The sequence below is a fragment of the Amia ocellicauda genome, chromosome 16 (assembly GCF_036373705.1).
Source record: "Amia ocellicauda isolate fAmiCal2 chromosome 16, fAmiCal2.hap1, whole genome shotgun sequence".
Classification (NCBI taxonomy): domain Eukaryota; kingdom Metazoa; phylum Chordata; class Actinopteri; order Amiiformes; family Amiidae; genus Amia; species Amia ocellicauda.
In genome coordinates, this window is record NC_089865.1 from 9,586,560 (window position 1) to 9,608,566 (window position 22,007).

At 37.3% G+C, this 22,007-nt stretch overlaps 1 protein-coding gene across 1 annotated transcript in view; it reads left to right on the plus strand.

The window, feature by feature from the left end:
- The first annotated feature begins 392 nt into the window (after positions 1–392).
- galnt13 (polypeptide N-acetylgalactosaminyltransferase 13) overlaps positions 393–22,007 on the plus strand; it is a 38,869-nt gene continuing 17,254 nt past the window's right edge. The window contains exons 1-8 of the mRNA XM_066687519.1: positions 393–825; positions 6,899–7,185; positions 13,703–13,871; positions 17,158–17,324; positions 17,719–17,926; positions 20,284–20,454; positions 20,920–21,037; positions 21,546–21,726. Coding sequence (XP_066543616.1) covers positions 7,044–7,185; positions 13,703–13,871; positions 17,158–17,324; positions 17,719–17,926; positions 20,284–20,454; positions 20,920–21,037; positions 21,546–21,726 — 1,156 coding nt within the window. The 5' untranslated portion in view covers positions 393–825; positions 6,899–7,043. The remainder of the gene's footprint in view (positions 826–6,898; positions 7,186–13,702; positions 13,872–17,157; positions 17,325–17,718; positions 17,927–20,283; positions 20,455–20,919; positions 21,038–21,545; positions 21,727–22,007) is intronic.

Genomic DNA, 22,007 nt, shown 5'->3' on the forward strand with positions numbered 1-22,007 from the left:
TAAACTGAACTCTGAATTTAACTATATATTTTTTATTGTTTGAACACCTACAGAAAAACCTTAATAGTTTTTACTTTTCAATGCATTATTCATAGAATAAGGTTTACAGTGTTTTTAGGTTTACAAAAAAATAGACTATTTCTCTCTGTATATATATATATATATATATATATATATATGTAAAACATTTGCACATTTAAACTTAAAAAATGGTTTCTTGTAAAAAACATAATGAATAGACCATATTGGAATATACTGGAGAAAGAAAAATACATTTCCCAGAAGTCAGTGCCATTTTCCTGTTTTCGCATATGCTGTGTAATGATTGGCATCCATGTCACCCAATCAGGAGCTTCTAAAGGAACCCTCATGCCTTACGTTTCCAAGTTAGACTGTGCCAGATGGTAGCATTGCCCTTTCCCGTTATATTTTGATGGACCCAGGGAAAGCTATGAAATTCCGTTTCACTTGTATTTAAATATATATTTTGTATATATATGAAGTAATAATTATATAATAGCTGGTTGTTTTGGCGGGGCTCAATATGAAGCCATGGCGGAGAGGCGGAATGGAAAGACGGCGTCTTTAGGAGTCACTGCATTTCAGGAGGAACGTAATTTCTGCTACCTAACGAGACCATGACTCTCTGATCCGCTGCGTAACCGCTACCATTAGATATCAACATTTATTTTGTTTTGCATTGAACGATTTTTTATTTCCGTTTCCTATGCTTCGTTGTCATTGTTATTATTTCGTATTGTGTAACCCTATGCAACACGTTGCCGGCAAACAGGACTGTGCAGCTGAATCTCTTAATTATTCCCAGTAAGTATACATACTTTTATTAAATGAAGTATTGCATCCACAATAATTGTGTGTGTGTGTGTGTATATAATATATATAAGGACGAGAACCCACTTTGAAAGCATGATGCAAATAATGCATGAAAGCAGATGTCATGTTTTGGATGCTGTAGTGTTTTATTTGTATTATCTACTATTCATGTTCATGTATTTGGCTACAATGAATGTGATGCAGAGAAAAGTAGTGTTCTGTCAGACAGCTATATGTACGTAATTGATTACAGTATTGCAGTAAGCTTTTGATTTCATGAATGTGACACTTTTGAATGTGCAATATTCAGTCACTCTTTTGGTGCATCTGAGCTACATTTCTATATCTGAATCAATATCCATAGGCTTTCTTGCCTATTCAACTTGCCAAGGTACAACAGAAGGGTTTGATTGATCCAATTTGCTGATTTGTGAATGTGTAGCAGCATAGGGGAATATGCACACACTGAGTAACTAAAACAGCTTGATTCGCATATGCTGACACTATTTAGTTTAGTTTAGTGTATAAATAATTTCTCAATTGAGAATGGATAAGAAGTCATTTTCTCACAATCTTAAGGATGAGTATCTTTAAATAATTTAGATGACACATGGGCTGCAGTAAGAACAAAAAAAAAAATCAAGCAGTTACTATTTGTGTCAGTGTGCACAGTAATTAGTGAAATGTAGACATGAGGCAACCACATGAGGGGTTTGTGCATTTAATACAATTTGTATAAAGCTGGAACACTGTCTGTAAACTACAACTCCATCCCAAGGTTACAGCCACACATCAGGATGTGACTTTCATATAATCTGGATTTGGTTTTGGTTTGGTAAATTGTATATGGAACATCTTAGAAGTTGCAGTGTGCAATGTGTTTGAGTTTGCAATATTAATGAACATTCACTAAAAGCACTTTCTGGTGAATAAAAATACATTTATAGTCTGCTCAAGTATAAAATATCCAAGCAGTTTAAGACACGAGAGTTTATATTTTAATGACCTCTTCAGGGGCAAGCTGCATTGAAGACTGATGTTTTGGTGGGATTTAAAGAATAATATTAATCTCTTTTTTGTTTGATATTTAATGTTGCCGCCTGGTATGCACTTGCAGATATAACCATCAGTGTTTCACACAATTAGTGCAGATTGACTTTGGTCTTACCTGTGCAGTTGCAACTGTTAGTGGCATGTCTAAGCATAACATCAAAGGCTCAATCTGACACTTTGACATGCTTATCAAAGCATTGCACTTTACTGCTGTTTGCTGTGTGAGCTATGACAGTGACCCAATGGAGTACAGGCTAAAGAGGATCAGCGTTTGTTTTTTTTCCTCATGGATCCTATTTATGTCTTTCTGTGTCCTAAAGGCCCACTGTGGATGGCTGTTCTAGTTTGCCTGTTTATTTCCTTTTTAAATGATCTTGCTTTCTGGTAACTTAATGAGTATTCTGAGGTTTATTTTCTTCCATGATTGTTTAGTTCTGAATGCTGGGCTCAATGACTGGATTAGGCCTTTCTTATGAAAAAATCACCCGATCCTCGCGATTCTACATGCATCAAAGTGCCTAGTAGAAGAAAATTGTATGCAAACAAGGTGAGTGGGGGCTGCCCCTGTAGATCCCGGAAACAAAGACATATACATTGAGCCTTCACGGTATAACCCCCCATTGTAGTCTATGGAACAACTACATAAAAATGCTGCTTTATCTTTTGCTTTCCCAGCCCCAAGAAGCCGGCATTCATTTGCTTCAGCCTTACATCTCACAGCTTCCAGGTGCTGCACAGTGCATGCTTTAGCCCACCTTCTCCGCGCCTCCAGAAGCTGATATGCCCTTGTTTAAACCTTACATCTTGCATCTTCCAGGTGCCGCAAACGGCATGCTTTAGCCCACCAGCTCTGCGCCCACATAAGCTGCTATTCACTTGCTTTAGCCTTATTCTCTCAGTTCTGTGTGTAACAGTGCTCCATTTGTCACCTTAATTTGATCCCATGGAGAGGGAAATTGATAGGCTACATTTTAAACATGTGATGTCTTGAAGGAGCCTTTATTTATACATTTGTGTTTTTATTTCTGTATGTATATGTAGTGTATTTAAGACAATGTAATTGAATGAAGACAGGTTCATGTAGCCTGTAGTCTGTATGGCCCTGTTATTGCGTGGTCTTAGTTATTAAAATAAATATATACACATATAGGCAACTTCAAAACAGCACGTTTAAAATGTAGCCTATTCATTTTTCCCCTCGATAGGATCACATAAAATGCGAGAAATGGGGTCTGTAAGAGACGAAACTGAGACCAGTAAGACTAAAACAATATGGGCTTCTGGAGGCGCCGAGCCGGAGTGTTAAAACATGCAGTGTGCGGCCCCTGGGAGCTGAGAGAAATAAGGCTGAAGCAGCTGTATTGAGGCTTCTGGAGGCGATTAGTCTGTCCTGTCCTGATTAGTCTGCATGTGAAAACATGTATTGTTCTCTTATACATGCTTTATTATTATTATTATTATTCTGCCATTCGCACTAAACACTATCTCCTCCTACAATTCTTAACGCACATTCACCAAACTTCACACGGTGGTTCATTATGATACTGTGTGGTGTGGTTGTGCTAGGAGGGTTAAAACATGCACTGTTCGGCACCTGGAAGCTGTGAGATGTAAGGCTGAAGCAAATGAATGCCGGTTTCTGGGGGGCTGGGAAAGCATAGCATAATATTTTCTTCTACTAGGCACTTTGATGCATGTAGAATCGCAAGGATCGGGTGCAATTATATTGGAAATCCTTCCCTAGATTTTCCATATATTTTACTGAAACAGTAGGGTTTCAAAGAATATCGCATCACGCATTACTGCGTATCATTTCAACTACAGTATTTAAGTTATGTGCCAGTAATGGTTACTGTCATCATCTAGATGAGTTTTTAATCATACCTGTTATGAGTCCAGTGCATTCATTTAAAATATTTATTTGCATTAGAGCAGGAGATGCGTTTTAATGGCTGCAGTCTCTCACAGCAGCTAGAGGAATGCCTAATTATGGTGTTTCCATCACAGTCTGGAAAATGGCATATCTTTAGGTCATGTCAGATTGACAGTAGCCTCAAGAACCCCCACTTGCACATATACTTCCTGAAATGTGGTGACAAGATAGAGTGATGTACAACTGAATTGCTCCCCAAGCCATTTGTTCTGTGAAAATAGTGTAGTTTAGTTCAATGTGGTACTTAACGATAAAAAAAACAAGCCTCACCTAATGTCATTGTAGTAAAGCATATGCTGAACACTATAACACACTTGTTTTAATTGATTGGATAGGCGAAAAGAAGTCATCTTTCATAGCATGTTCACTTTGGAGTTATTATACTCACTTTTAATTATTTACTAAACTGAACAGTTGCCAACCATGTGAGAAAGCATCTAAATGATGAATCTGTTGTGAAGGAGGTAAGGTAAATTGTTTCCCCTCCATGGTTGCCTGTTTTCTTTGAGGATGTAATCTCTTGAGTGAGATTTAATTATAACTTGAATTATTTGTAAATACATATTTAACATGGACATTTAACATGGACATGCATGACTACTTATATTGCTGGATTCTATTAAGCTTTTTGACAAGTGCAGCAGTACAGGAGTGCAAGTGGATCATACTCTTCATAGTGAGACAGCTTTAGAAGAATCAAGGAGAATGTAAATCTTGCACTTCTGTTTAATGCCTGGTAAACTTTGACAGCAAGACAATTCATTATTTTAATTCCTGATTGTAATGAGAGAGACCTCGTTGTACTGTTTCACAGGTGGGAACAATATAAGCAAGAAGATGGTTGGACTAATAAAACAGCCTTTTAAGGGTACACTGTGTGAGTAGTGCCTCAAGCGTGTTCTGTGGCACTTAAACCTTTAACAAAATCTGTTGCTGAACATGAAACAGATGGCCTAAAACGCATAAGGGGTCTGAATGGGGATTTAAAACAGAAATGATCAGAGCACTTGCTGGTTGGTCATTAATCTATCACTTCCAGACATATGTTTTAAAGGCTGCCAGTAGCCTATATCATGGCCAACAAATATGATTAAAATCAAAAGATTAATATTTAGCAATCTGGAGCACAGCAGGTTACTAGAGCAGCTAAGATGGGCAGGTACAGTAAGCGTTCACTGACAAGTCTGTGCTGGTAGTTCTTATTTGTTTATATAAAATACACTAAATATTGCATCAAAAGCGGTCTTGCTTGTGTAAACACAGGAAGCACTATTTCATGTTCTTTTCTCAACATGATCATAAGGAAACTCACATGCACGTCTACATGTTTTTTTAGGATGCACTGTGTGCATGTAATCTAATCTAAGTTTTTTTTGTCTTTTTAAAGTAAAACCAGTATGCATTTGATGAGTAACCTCACATAATAAGATGATTTTTTGTTAAAGGGTGAAGCAGTGGTTAGTGCTGTTGCCTTCTAGCTCCTGGGACTGGGGTTCGATCCAGCCTCAGGTGTCTTGTCTGTGTGATGTCTGCATGTGCTCGCCGTGGTTGTGTGGATGTTGGCTGGGTGGTCCGCTTGTCTCCCACATCCATAAGACACACTGCTTACTTCAGGCTTTGGCCCTGGATCACCATCCTGTACTGGATAAAGCACTTTTTGAAAATGGATGGATGGGTTATTGTTTTTTTAATACAGCATTCATGTTGGAACATGATTTGTCTAATTCTTAACTTGAGTTATGTTGAGGTCTTGAAAGTTTTGCCATTTTAACAAACATCATTTCAGTGTAGATGGACATCTTTCTCCATAAAGCATGCCAGATTCTGAGATTTATTTAGATTTTTTAGGAGAGGAATATTGTATGGATACATTACAGAGCATGTTCAACAACCATCCTTTCCTGATGACCACTGAACACCAGTAGGGGTCTCCTGTGGGAATACTGGGTTAATATCCCAGCAGTTATTTTCTCATTGGCATGGATGTTCTATAGACTTGTAAGATGGTACAAATGTATCTGATCCTACTAAAGCACCTTCTTTAACTCCCATTAGTATTTTAGGATGTGATAACGGCAGACCAAGTCCAAGTGTGACATCTTCTCTGATGGCTTCTGATGGGTGTATGCCTGCAGAGGGATATTGTGGTCATATTATCTGAGCAGTGCACTGCTGGAGAAAGATAAGGTGGCAAGTTTGTCAGATCTCCTTGTGGAAAGCCCTGAGGGTGTCAGAAGAAATGTATACCATGTAAACCATCAAGAACAGTGCTTGTGAGGACAGGAAAGAAACAACAACCATGCACTATGTTTTTATTTTGTTTTTGTAGTTGTCATTTTCAAACTTATAAGTCAATAATGACTTGTAAGCTTTGATGCTGTAGAGCATTTATCCTGGGACTGGCATCTCCTAAAATCACAGTAAATAAAGTGTGGATGGCATTAATCATCTGAAAAGGGTAAATTCAACGTGATGCATGGATTATACTGTGTAGAGTATAGCTTTCCTCCCACGTATCTTGTTGGATGGATTGAAAGGATCAAGTGAATGCTACTTATGGCTCAATCTGTGAAAAACGGGACACCTAAGCATTATTTTTAACTCATCTGTCTCACACTTGAATGAAACTATGTATAGCATTCTCTCTCGGACTGGAAAAATAATGTTTAAGTTTTAATGTTTTGAATAGAAAAAAGATTTCTGCATGCCATGTGAACCTAAGAATAGCTGATAATTCCACTGTGAAGCAAAGACAATGCATGTGGGGTGTGTGGGAGGCAGAGGTGTAAGGAGCAAACCTGTAAACCTTACACCAACTATCTGTGCTCAGGCACACTAATGTTCTTGTCCATGATGTCAGTGTTTGTATCATGTTTGTTTAAGGAGAAGCAAAAAATCAATGAGAACAAATAAATCATGGATTGTGGGAATGTCATTATAAGACTGGATTATGTGTATTTGGAATGTTCTCATCTATTTACGTCCATATTATTTGTCATGGTGAAATAAGTGGTACCACCAGAAGTGTTGCCCTTGTACAACGAATCTATGCTGTAATTTATTTTATTTTGTTTTCAGTGGGATGAAGTTTCTCCATCCTCCATGCAAAAGTGGTTCTGCGTTGCCTCGCCTCTTCACTGGAGTCTCTTCTCCATCTCAAAGAGGACTTTGCTGATTCCTCATTCAGCAGGCTGAATCATCATCCAAAAGCAAGATTGACGACATGAGGAGATTTGTCTATTGCAAAGTGGTTTTGGCCACGTCTCTAGTTTGGGTTCTTGTAGATGTTTTTCTACTACTGTACTTCAGTGAGTGTAACAAGTGTGATGACAAGAAAGAACGATCGCTGCTACCAGCTTTGAGAGGTAAGTTATCTCCCCAAACACTATATTTGGCCCAGCTCTATGGAATGTTAAGTTTTTGTGAACCATTTCAAAGAGTTTTATTCTCATCAATATGTTATGCTAAAGATTTTGTACAGATGTTCTATTTGTTATCCTTAGCGCTAAAGTATGAATCTTGGCTTGCAGGTGGAGAGAGCTTGTGGAAGAACCGGTTTACCCTTGTGTCTTCTGTTTTATATTCCATCTGGGCTCTCAGTCACTTAATTAAATCATTACCAGAAGTATCTCCACACATTTAACATGTGAAAATAATGATAAAGGTCAAATTAAGCAATTATTTGTTTAATTATGATTCCTGTTAAGTAGTTTTGGAGCTCAGCTGGAACAGAAACCTGCAGACACAGGGGCACTCTGAGAAACCACTGATGTAAAGAAACTTAATATAAAATCATCTAAATTGGAGAGAAGAAAGACCAGAATATAGAAGTGTTTACAGGGCATGCAAATGGTATGGGGTCTTATTCTTCTTTTCAGTGCCTAGACCTTTTTTCCCCCTCTTTCTTCCCCTCTTGTCCTCTCTACTAAGTAGTGTGCCATGTGGCAGATAAGCTGATTTCAAGGTTGGGAAAGATAACTATGTGGAATCTATTTCTGGTACCCTTGTATTTCCTTTTAAATTATGGATATTTCCTATAACTTCAGTTGCACAAAGGGTACTGATGAACACCAAATTAATACGTGGTTACTGCTTTGGGTCTATATTAAGAATCTAAATATGTCTGTGTAAGCTTTTGGGAATTAGATTGTGTTAAATGAGGTCTACTTAAGTAGTGGTTCTGGCTAGAAAAGCAAGGATTAGGCATTTGACAGTCTTACTCATGCAGTGTTTCTTTCTGTGGCTTAAGAATGCAAGGATTAATCATCGAAGTTTAGATTCAATATCAGCCCAGCATTATATTTCCATGATCTATTTTCCCATATTGTCAAATTAAATAACTGATTCATTTTCAGTTGGAAATGTTAAGTATGATATAATTAAGACTAGCATAAGTGAAACCAGGTTTTTGAGGCTTTAAATAGATTTAACATTGCAGAGTACATAGTGGAGTTAAATATATCACAAACTAACATATGTACTGTGCCATTCATTTAACACCTCTTTTCACATTCTGATGATTTTTAAGGAAATACACAATTCTGATACAGCCGCATGTTCAGGGCATGAGCTTGTGGTGGCGCAGGAGTTGTGTCCTTAAGCCTGCAATCTGTCGGCTCTCCCTCACAGCTCCTGACAGGGAGAGATCTGAGGGATCCATGCTAGAAAATGTCTGTTTTGCATGCCAACCAAAAATAAAGTAAATATTGGCAGATATATTGACAATCAGGAAATGTAGCTTCCCAATTATCGGTATCGGAAGTCAAAAAACCTGTATCGGTCAGGGTCTAATTTCTTGACTATGTGACTTGTGTTGACTGTATTAAATGTATAAGTTGATATACTGTCTAAAAGTGCTGTAGGTAACACACCTTATATACACTTTCACCTAAATCTCAAATTACAAACCTTATCGTGTTTTTTTAAGTATTAAAATCTGGTCTCCCACAAGAAAATAACAAGCGATTGGGTACATGATTTATGCTAAAATTTATAATTCCCAGGTAATTATTATTTTTATTTGGTAGGCCTTAAGAGTTTATCTTGTCATAATTATGTTTCTAATGCAGTATATGTACTGTAGATGTAGCCTATATGTGGCCATCTACTTTTTAATAATATGTAGGACAAGTAGCTTTGTTTCCTAATTTTGCCAGACAAGACATCTGTATCATCCCCAGATGACATTGTCAAGATGATGCTTGCCATTCATAACTTTTAAACCAGTTTGCAAGAAATGCATGGAGAATATTTATTTCCTGACCAAATGACTGCACCCCAGCTTTGTATTTTGATACGAATTTACTGCATCAATGGTATCATTGTTTTCCATCTTTTAGAAGCTTGCCTAATCTGATATGGTCATAATGAAAGCACTTTATTAATTTACCGGTTCATTGTAGCTAACATAGCGGAAAATGTCTAGCTGACAGGCAGATATGAAAGTTCCCATTAGACTGTTGATTAAGACTTTACGGGCCATTTAGCATTATCACAGAAAGACTTGTCATTGCTCCAGAAATAGCTACAATTATTGAAAGACTTAAAGCTTTAGACACTATAATATACCTTGTAAAACTACTAGCGTATTCAACTCTAAATCAATACATTCTGCATCCTGTCAGTCCTAATTGTTTTATAAATATCTGTTTTACTTTCAGGGTAAGCTATATTAATGCATACTTACAAAATACTGCTTACTTTGAAATGTGTATGTATTCAATGTCAATCTTACTGATAATGAGGTCTCGATCAATATCATGTCTGGTTTGCCATTTTTTTTAATTCACAACTTTGTAACTATAATGTTATGTCCTTATATTTAGGTAATTAATTGGGCCTGAATGAAAGGGTTTGAACATGCCATGATTGTTTATGGTTACGCTGTGTACATTTAGAAGCAATAGTTACGTAACACTTAAGTAATCTGTAGCACATGATCCTATTAATTGTCATGTAAACAGTGGCAATATGTCAAGGAACCAAGTTAATTAGGTGTATAATCAAATTAGTTTTACAATGGACAACACTGGAGAATATGTAGGCCTAATCAATCCCCAAAATCAAGTTATGTCACACAAAGTTACAAATATGGCAGGACTGTTTGTTATGTCTAGACGTACAGCCATAATAATGCTTGAAAAACACAAAACAGGTAATGGACCTGCATGAATCGTTCCCAGATCTGGAAGACCAAGTCTTATATCTGTAAAAGCAAGAAGATGAATTGCTCAAGAGATTTCTGTAAAAAGCTGGAATAATGGCCAACAAATGTCAGAATCATTTGTTAGATTTTGGATCATCAGTTGAAAAATGATATCCCTTTTTTTGATGTAATTCTTATAAATATTCTATAATTTTCTTGTATTGGTGTATATTTATTTACAATGAATATCGAAAAGGATCTACTTTTGTTGTCTTGTACATAAAAATAAAGCAATAGTATGGGGGGGAAGAAATCATCTTCATCCTTTAAGTTCTCCTTATAAAGATGGAATAACATGACATTTCCCCCTTATGATGAAGTTGCAGTGCTTTTTCTGGAATACAGATTGCCAGGTTTAATGGATGTAGTGGGGAGATGGGAGATCAAAGTGAGCAAAATGTGAAAGGTATGAGAGATACTGTACTGGAAATGTATTTGAAAGAATGTGATAAAAATACCTTAGGTTTACTGAAAGAATTTAATTGGACTGCTTTATAAGAAAATAACTAGACATGACAGCTTTTGGGTTACAGAGGGCAAGAAAGATGCTTGCAAAATACAAAGGGAATTCTAACAAAGCAAGCAATTATAACTGCCACAGAATGAAATAACCAATAAATGTGAAAGACTCCCCAGGAAAAGGTGAAGATTACACTGTCCGGTATGTCATTACTAGGTACACATCTCTTTGGGAATGTGTTCTTTTTGAGGAATTAAACACATTTCACATGAGCACAGGATGAATAAATTACATTACATTGAAGCAGAAGGAATTTGCGTTGAGTGCTGCCACAGAGTTTTGTTACGCATCTTCAAAATTGCTGTTAATGAAGAAAATACAAAATTGCACATAATAAGTGGGGATGATAGGCAATTCCACAGTGTGCAGTAATAGACTCCTTTTCTCTACATCAGGAAGCATTACCATGGTATCACCAGTGTTAATGTGATGCCTAATTTCAACTTCATGTCTTCATATTAGAAGCATATAGAAGAAATAAAGCCAGGGCACAAGACTGGAGAACAAAAGACATGATAGAGAAAAATAAAAGTGCTTAATATGGTGTGTGGGGGGACGACGACAACAACATAGAAACACTGACTTACCTGATCTGATTTGTGTGTTTTAACACCTCTAAAATGCATTTTTCATATTTATACTATATAAAAATTATAATGATATGTTTTCTTTAAAATGTTATTGAAAGAGAACTGCAAAATAGTCTACTTCAGATCTTGGTAATTGATATTAAATAGTTTTTACTAATTATACTAATGTGTCAATATCTTTATTCTGAACTGTGATGCTGCATGCAGTGCCAGACTGAGAGACTTGACACTATACACCATAATATCTTAAATGTAACGAAGATCATTTCTACCTTCATTGGTAATGAAAACTTAACATTGCCATATTTTATATTTTTGTATTTCCCATTATTTTTTAAATCCAAATCTTCCCTTAATACTGAGAGAACAATTAATTTGCCTAATATCTAAATTATATTCAGAATGTTTTCTCTTTGCTTCAAGACTTTTTCAGAACCTATACAATGCAATATTAAGAGAACTCTAAACTGCATTTATTTGAGATGCAGATCAGTTGAATCACTGACACTCCTACATTAATAATATATGAGTATTTTGCTTTGAAAGATGGGTTATATTTGAAATTATGTGTAATCATGTTCCAGTGCTGGGTTGTTCATAAATGATTTAGTTTGTGTAATGTGGGGTAATCCGACGGAAGTGAATGTCTTAATCAGGTCAGAGCAATAGACAACTCGGTACTGCATTGCAATTACATTATATGTTGGCGAAAACCGGTGTGTTCTAGGCACCAACAGATTTCCAGCATCTTGCTTTCTCATTTTTAAATGCTGGTATGAACAAATGTGCAAACACTACAAATAATAAGAAATATTTAAAATTGTATCAGATACCTTCTCAGTAAACAAAACATATCAATAATGAGATTTTAAATAATTAATTTAATATTAAACATAAAGAACATGGTTTCTTTCCAAAACAACATTACAATTCTGATGAATGTCTTTTGGATAATTCCTACCTCAAAAACAAAACATTCATAATGTTTGTGTCTTTCCAAATGTGTTTTTGGCATATTTTATCAATGGAATTGTGCTAATTATTTGTATTTACTTTTGCTTGCTACTTTTAGTGCTCTCAGTCAAGTATTAGCATTATATTATATATGCAAATTACATAAGTAGTTGAATGGTGGTATTGGCAATCTGTTAATTTAAATTATGTTCACTCGACTTTCTCACAATTGGTGGAGATCTAGGAAGAGCTACTAATTTACATTACATTTATAAAACTCATCAGTATAACCCATAAAACTTACTAAGCAATTATATATAATATACAATCAAGAACAGAAAAGCAGTTATCAGAAGAGTGGAAAAATTCTACAAAAACCTATATAGTAGTGAGTGATGACAGCAGTTAAGTTATTTTAACATCAACTTCAATAATATTGTATACTGGATGTAACTTCGGTGACTTTTTAAGGCTGGTTCTGAATCTACAGGCCAACAAAACTGGTATTGCAGTGTCCTTGTATAGTGATAATACCATGTTTTTTCCCCGACCTCCCTTGGGTTGTCATTCTGATAAATGGGGTTTCCACTGTTTGTCTTCAGAAAATAGTGCAGAAACTAAGTAGCTTGGTAATTGATTTTCCTAGAAATATATCAATGGTCTCTTGAGACAGAAGGCATATACCATCTTTAATAGGTAAAAGTCCTCTATGAATCAGAACTTTTAACTTTTAGTAAGAATTAAAAAGGCATGGATTATTCCTTTGTGTGTCAGATGGCACAGTTTGAAACGCAAAACTGGATTATTTTTGGTAGGTCAGTTTCTGTAGGATACCTCACAATACATATGAGCAATCATGGATGCTATTCTATGAATGCAGATACTTTTGTAATTATATTAAATAGAAGCAAGGATGCATTTTAAAATGTAAAATCAGTTTTAACACAGCTGTTGTGAATAACTACATCTTGAGTAATCCGGTAAGTCCCTCAACACTGACATTGTTCATTATGATTCAGTTGTTTTTCTGTGGGCATGACAGCAAAGAGAATCCTGAAAGACAGACAGACAGACGGATGAAAAAGAAAGGAAGAGAGATTAATCTGTGAGAGACCAGGAACAACTTGATTAGGTCATGTTTTGAAAGCAGGCGGCACAGTCAGTCAGACCTGTCTTCCCCAGCTCATCAATCACACAGGAGGACTTTAATTATCTGGACTAACAAAGGCTTTCACAGCAACAAACAGAACATGCAGTGGAGACATTAGTGGCTTCCAAATATTATCTGTCGTGCAGTATTATAAATGTACGTGAATGTATGGGCTTTGGAGTGGTGCATCTATTTAAAACACTCTCTTAAAAGCTGAACTGTGACCAAAGGACTTTATGACTTTTCATGAATGAATTTCTGTAAATCCAAGCATTTTTATGAAGAGTTTTTAAGGGAAGGCTTTGAAATGTTTAATTTGGTTGTGTGCTGCTCACATCTGCCTTTTTAAGTGCAAATTGAATCGTTTCAACTCTTGAATCGGTTGAATTCTATTTAAAAAGTGATGTGTGGTGCAAAAAAAAGTTAACTGTTTATGCTCATGTATGTATTATTATTATTTCAGCTGTTATATCAAGAACACATGAGGGTCCTGGAGAGATGGGAAGACCGGTAATTATACCCAAAGACGATCAGGAAAAAATGAAGGAGCTGTTTAAAATCAACCAGTTTAACCTCATGGCCAGCGATATGATTGCACTCAACAGAAGTCTGCCTGATGTGAGATTAGATGGGTGAGTATGCCTGTGTATTCTGAGATAAGTATGGAGGAAAATCAATTATTCTCTGCATTTATAGTATGAGAGAATTGACCCTAAATAACATAAGGAAGGAGACGGTAGAATTATATTACTCATGCGTGTTCCGCAAATGAGAAGTCTAAATGTTTATCACAAAATGTATTTCCATTAATCATCAATATTTCTCAATCTACTCTAAAAGTTGGGCTTTAACACACTTACAGTGAGGGAAAAAGTATTTGATCCCCTGCTGATTTTGTACGTTTGCCCACTGACAAAGAAATGATCCATCTATAATTTTAATGGTAGGTGTATTTTAACAGTGAGAGACAGAATAACAACAAAAAAATCCAGAAAAGTTATAAATTGATTTGCATGTTAATGAGGGAAATAAGTATTTGATCCCCTATCAATCGGCAAGATTTCTGGCTCCCAGGTGTCTTTTATACAGGTAATGAGCTGAGATTAGGAGCACTCTTTTAAAGGGAGTGCTCCTAATCTCAGCTCGTTACCTGTATAAAAGACACCTGTCCACAGAAGCAATCAATCAATCAGATTCCAAACTCTCCACCATGGCCAAGACCAAAGAGCTGTCCAAGGATGTCAGGGACAAGATTGTAGACCTACACAAGGCTGGAATGGGCTACAAGACCATCGCCAAACAGCTTGGTGAGAAGGTGACAACAGTTGGTGCGATTATTCGCAAATGGAAGAAACACAAAATAACTGTCAGTCTCCCTCGGTCTGGGGCTCCATGCAAGATCTCACCTCGTGGAGTTTCAATGATCATGAGAACGGTGAGGAATCAGCCCAGAACTACACGGGAGGATCTTGTTAATGATCTCAAGGCAGCTGGGACCATAGTCACCAAGAAAACAATTGGTAACACAGTACGCCGTGAAGGACTGAAATCCAGCAGCTCCCGCAAGGTCCCCCTGCTCAAGAAAGCACATGTACAGGCCCGTCTGAAGTTTGCCAATGAACATCTGAATGATTCAGAGGAGAACTGGGTGAAATCAAGCTCTTTAGCATCAACTCAACTCGCCGTGTTTGGAGGAGGAGGAATGACCCCAAGAACACCATCCCCACTGTCAAACATGGAGGTGGAAACATTATGCTTTGGGGGTGTTTTTCTGCTAAGGGGACAGGACAACTGCACCGCATCAAAGGGACGATGGACGGGGCCTTGTACCGTCAAATCTTGGGTGAGAACCTCCTTCCCTCAGCCAGGGCATTGAAAATGGGTTGTGGATGGGTATTCCAGCATGACAATGACCCAAAACACACAGCCAAGGCAACAAAGTAGTGGCTCAAGAAGAAGCACATTAAGGTCCTGGAGTGGCCTAGCCAGTCTCCAGACCTTAATCCCATAGAAAATCTGTGGAGGGAGCTGAAGGTTCGAGTTGCCAAACGTCAGCCTCGAAACCTTAATGACTTGGAGAGGATCTGCAAAGAGGAGTGGGACAAAATCCCTCCTGAGATGTGTGCAAACCTGGTGGCCAACTACAAGAAACGTCTGACCTCTGTGATTGCCAACAAGGACTTTGCCACCAAGTACTAAGTCGAAGGGGTCAAATACTTATTTCCCTCACTAACATGCAAATCAATTTATAACATTTTTGAAATGCGTTTTTCTGGATTGTTTTGTTGTTATTCTGTCTCTCACTGTTAAAATACACCTACCATTAAAATTATAGACTGATCATTTCTTTGTCAGTGGGCAAACATACAAAATCAGCAGGGGATCAAATACTTTTTTCCCTCACTGTACATCATTGAAAGTTGAAAAATTACGAATCATGTGGTTCTGTTTTAATATGATTAATATATGCACACTCATTATTTCACACTGAGAATTTAGATCACAATTGCAGTAGCAGCACTGTTAGTTGAGCAATCTGTTCTTTCATTAATTTTGAATGGGCTTTCTTTGCAAAATGTTTAATTAGACCGTGTTCATGTACATAATTTCCTTCTGACCTATTTTTGAATTTGAAAAAACATTTTGAAACATGAAACATGTTATACACCATTTTCTGAAGAGGTGTTTCTATTTGTATGGTAAAACAGTCCTCAAAAATAGGCTTTATAGTGTTTTTCTGCATGAAAAATAAGAATCTTCTGATAGATGCATGTTTTAGGGACTTAAAAACATCATCAAATGGCCAATGTTGTTGGGCAATTCTGCTGTCAACAGTTTCCTTTGAAAGAACACTTGTTACTTTGAGAAATGCAATCCTGAAGGTAGGTTTGATATACAAGCTCATCGTAACTACTTAATATTAAGTGACAGCTAAAGGTGTGAGGGAAGGGACTTTTGTTCTTGCACTCTGAAGATTTATTTGTACTGCATGCTGAAAAAAAGAGAGCTATTTTCTTGATAAATTGCCACATCTATATTGTCTACTGTTACTGGTGCCCCAAGACTGTTAATTTACTCTTCAAAACTAGTATATCCCTCTGCTTTTAAGGAGTGAGTTGTTGTTTAAATGTAACGGTAATTCACAATCCTTGTCTGTGAGAATTAAATGAAGCCAGTGATTTAAAGGGAAACTGGCACAGTTCCTAAAATTGTGGTTTTATGTGTCTTTACCTGTTGCTGTAGTGTATAAGTAAGATGTATACCACTCTCCCAGATTGATTCTATCATATAAGCATTTATTCTCAGGATTGAACCATGAGTAAATATGACTAATAATAGGCTTGATGCACACTTTCTATTAGAGCTCAAAAGTAATATTTGACTCACAGAACTTTAGCTGTAAGTATTTCTTTAGGATGTCATATGGCAACATAAATAAGTTGTTTTACTGTGTAGGTTTTCTGCTGTCCTCATTCTGTCAGTCGCTTGACTCCCAGATCCACAGATAATGCAGGGAGACTGAATAACCTCAGAGTTGGAGCTAGTGCTAGTGTTCAGCACTTCTCAGTTGCTTTACTCTGAAAAAGACCCACTGGCTCCAAATATGGTTCTTTTGTGCCATTACTCCAGATACAGCGTATTTATCAGGAAGCACTGCTGGTGTGATCTATTTAATTTTCTTCCTTGTTTTTGGTAATCAAAAATTGCTTGGACTAAGGCATATACCAATAGTTTAAATAATGCATTATTTCCCCCTCATCTCTCTCTGAGTAATATGTCAGCTTTAAATGTAGCTTAAACTTAAATGCTGTTTCATGCTACAAAATTGAATGCTACTTTTTCATAATATTTAAGCACATTGTCCATCTGTCAGTTTCTGTGAGTTTTAATGGCAGACTGTTCTCTTTCCATTCATAGCTGTAAGACGAAGGTTTACCCTGACGGTCTCCCAAACACAAGTGTTGTCATCGTGTTTCACAACGAGGCGTGGAGCACCCTGCTTCGGACCGTCCACAGCGTGATCAACAGATCTCCTCGCCATCTACTTCTCGAGATCTTGCTGGTTGACGATGCCAGTGAAAGAGGTACAGTCTATTCTAAGACAACATTTGGTAAATCTGCACTTATTTTTTGCTTTTAAAATGTGTTTCAAATTAGGAGCATGATTTCATCTGAATTAAAAATTAAAATTAAAATTAAAAAGACAACTTGGGCACTGGTTATTGGAGTCGCATTTTAGTCTCGTGGAACTATGTTTGTTTTGTTTAGAAAATGATAAAGCTATCTGCAGGCTACAAGATCCTCTCAAGCATGTTAACTATAATGTGTCTCTATGAGTTGGGCCATACCTTGAACCCCAGCTGACCTCAGGTTCATCAACACTGACCTAAAGCTATTCAACTTTGCTGTAATGATAAATGTTTGTTTTATATCTTGCATAAATATCTGTTATGAACTTAACTTTTTTTTTCTCTCCAGATTTCTTAAAGGAACGTCTGGAAAATTACGTTCGCGGTTTGGAGGTCCCAGTGAGAATCCTGAGAATGGGTCAGAGATCTGGGCTGATCCGTGCAAGACTCCGAGGGGCGGCCGCTACGAAAGGCCAGGTCATCACCTTCCTCGATGCACACTGCGAGTGCACACTGGGCTGGCTGGAGCCGCTATTGGCCAGAATTAAAGAAGACAGGTAATTAATAATACACATATTTTTTAAAGAAACCCAATGATAGCCATGCTTCTGTAAATGTCTCTTGTGAAATCCTGAGTGTATTTTTTCAAAAGGTAATATGTAGTTGTAAGTCATACAGTGAGGGAAAAAAGTATTTGATCCCCTGCTGATTTTGTACGTTTGCCCACTTTAATGGTAGGTGTATTTTAACAGTGAGAGACAGAATAACAACAAAACAATCCAGAAAAACGCATTTCAAAAAAGTTATAAATTGATTTGCATGTTAATGAGGGAAATAAGTATTTGATCCCCTATCAATCAGCAAGATTTCTGGCTCCCAGGTGTCTGTTATACAGGTAACGAGCTGAGATTAGGAGCACTCTCTTAAAGGGAGTGCTCCTAATCTCAGCTCGTTACCTGTATAAAAGACACCTGTCCACAGAAGCAATCAATCAATCAGATTCCAAACTCTCCACCATGACCAAGACCAAAGAGCTGTCCAAGGATGTCAGGGACAAGATTGTAGACCTACACAAGGCTGGAATGGGCTACAAGACCATCGCCAAGCAGCTTGGTGAGAAGGTGACAACAGTTGGTGCGATTATTCGCAAATGGAAGAAACACAAAATAACTGTCAGTCTCCCTCGGTCTGGGGCTCCATGCAAGATCTCACCTCGTGGAGTTTCAATGATCATGAGAACGGTGAGGAATCAGCCCAGAACTACACAGGAGGATCTTGTTAATGATCTCAAGGCAGCTGGGACTATAGTCACCAAGAAAACAATTGGTAACACACTACGCCGTGAAGGACTGAAATCCTGCAGCGCCCGCAAGGTCCCCCTGCTCAAGAAAGCACATGTACAGGCCCGTCTGAAGTTTGCCAATGAACATCTGAATGATTCAGAGGAGAACTGGGTGAAAGTGTTGTGGTCAGATGAGACCAAAATCAAGCTCTTTGGCATCAACTCAACTTGCCGTGTTTGGAGGAGGAGGAATGACCCCAAGAACACCATCCCCACCGTCAAACATGGAGGTGGAAACATTATGCTTTGGGGGTGTTTTTCTGCTAAGGGGACAGGACAACTGCACCGCATCAAAGGGACGATGGACGGGGCCAGGGCATTGAATGCATGACAATGACCCAAAACACACAGCCAAGGCAACAAAGGAGTGGCTCAAGAAGAAGCACATTAAGGTCCTGGAGTGGCCTAGCCAGTCTCCAGACCTTAATCCCATAGAAAATCTGTGGAGGGAGCTGAAGGTTCGAGTTGCCAAACATCAGCCTCGAAACCTTAATGACTAGGAGAGGATCTGCAAAGAGGAGTGGGACAAAATCCCTCCTGAGATGTGTGCAAACCTGGTGGCCAACTACAAGAAACGTCTGACCTCTGTGATTGCCAACAAGGGTTTTGCCACCAAGTACTAAGTCGAAGGGGTCAAATACTTATTTCCCTCATTAACATGCAAATCAATGTATAACTTTTTTGAAATGCGTTTTTCTGGATTTTTTTGTTGTTATTCTGTCTCTCACTGTTAAAATACACCTACCATTAAAATTATAGACTGATCATTTCTTTGTCAGTGGGCAAACGTACAAAATCAGCAGGGGATCAAATACTTTTTTCCCTCACTGTATATGACATCATTTTCAAGGTTACTGTCCTCAACAATGTATGACACTGAATTATATCATGTAGTTATCATGAGCAACAAATTACATTGTAGGCAAACGTCTATATATATAGGATTTAAGGTCATCTTCCCTTGCTCTGAATTAATTTAACAATACATTAATTAAAGGGAGAGCTCTTCTTTTCCTTTTGGCAGCTGTCCATTATGAAGGTGGAAAAAGTGATTGTTAGGGGCAGGGGTAAAATGAAAAGTGTACGCTATCCGTTCACTAATTGATTTCCCTGTAGCCTTTAATCAATACTAACATGCAGAGTGGTGTTTGTATTTTGCTCATTATTAGGAGTACAATTACTGCTCCTCCCAGAAACTGCATCCTCAGCATCAAGTTATTTTTATTTCTTCTTTATTTAAAAAAAACAACTTAAAATTAAACCTTTATTCCAAGTACATCTGATGAAGTGTTACTGGCTTTGCACTATCAGCAGTTTAAGTTTAACTAGTATTTAATATAGCGCTTATGAGGAAAATAAGAGAGACCTAGTTTGTTTGTTTCTATGAAAGCCTTGCTATCTTAATGTTTATGTTACTATGTTTATTTCTTATAAGACCATACACAGGAATGTCCATTCACAGAGTATGTGATCGGGATTGAAAACAAATCCTGATGTTCTTCATGAAGATTTTGGCATTTTCATTGTTTATAATGCATGTCTTTTCCACTAAGTTGAAACTCTGTTCCACAGGAAAACGGTAGTTTGTCCCATTATTGACGTCATTAGTGATGACACATTTGAATACATGGCTGGATCGGATATGACATATGGGGGCTTCAACTGGAAGCTGAATTTCCGATGGTATCCTGTTCCACAGAGAGAGATGGACAGACGGAAAGGGGACAGAACACTACCTGTCAGGCAAGTAGCAGGGAACTACAGAATGAAAAACTGATTAGCTAAATATACTTCAATAAGAGACACATACGAGCCATTTTAACACAATTTTCAAAAAAAAAGCAAGAAGAACCATTCAATAAATTACTTTAACCTTAATAAAGTGTGTTTATTTTAATGTAGAAAATGACCTTGAGACATTTTTCATACCAGTGTTCTGAATCAGATTTCCTGACTCAATTTTTACTTATTCTTTAGGACACATACACCAAAACTGTATGGTTTATGCCTATTTGTAATTATCTACCTTTGGCTCGTCTTCTGTTGATATCGTGGGGAGTTTACTTTGATTTATTCCAGCAAATATGCCTGGAAGCAAATGTCCCAATCTCCTGAAATCAGGTTCGTTTGTGAAAAAGTGGCTTTGTTCTTCAAAGGGTTTAATGTTACTTACTTCATCTTTTGTTTGTTCCCCCTTCCTTCATTTAGGACCCCTACAATGGCTGGAGGCTTATTCTCAATTGACAGAAATTATTTTGAAGAAATCGGAACATATGACCCAGGAATGGACATTTGGGGTGGAGAGAACCTAGAAATGTCTTTTAGGGTAAACCTTGTTTGAGTGCTCAGATGTTTAGTTAACTTGAAGATTAAATTGTATTGTAATGTTTATTGTACTGTCCCACAATGTACTTGCAATCATCTACTTTCCTGAAATATTAGCAAAATTAATTAGCAAGGTCAATAAGAAAAGCGTAGCATAAACCTTTAAAGAACAATAACCAAAATGCACATTATAGGATATGCAGAAACAAAGGGAGTAACTACACCGTTGTGATTCATACTACTAATACTACAAATCAGACTGGTTTATTCTAAATTGCTGTTAAGCTCAACATCTTCCTCAAGCTTATACAGAAAAGAATACATATATAGTAATTTATTATTTTAATATTTCTCTGCCCCAGTATTGCTTGATTAATTGGGATTGTAGATAATGCACAGGAAGCAAAAAAAATCAACCTCAAACAACTAGGGTTACTAGTGACTCTGTAACAACAACCAAAAAAGTATATATTATCAAAGGTAACTATTTATACTTCTATATTTGGCAGATTTGGCAGTGCGGAGGCTCCTTGGAGATCGTTACGTGTTCTCATGTCGGCCATGTTTTCCGCAAAGCGACCCCATACAGCTTCCCTGGAGGCACTGGCCAAGTCATCAACAAGAACAATCGTCGGCTGGCAGAGGTCTGGATGGATGAATTTAAAGATTTCTTCTACATCATATCACCAGGTATGCTTGTAAATATGTTTAATGTACCTGAGATTACATACTCGATTTACTTTTAAATGTTCAGCAGATATATTTTTTTAATTATCTACAGAGCATAGAGGAGAAACAACATGGGTCAATGGCTGGGTGTACATGCCAGTCCAAAAAATATTCGATTGGGTCAAAGTTTTGTGGTCAGAACTGTTATACAGTGCATCCGGAAAGTATTCACAGCGCTTCACTTTTTCCACATTTTGTTATGTTACAGCCTTATTCCAAAATGGATTAAATTCATTATTTTC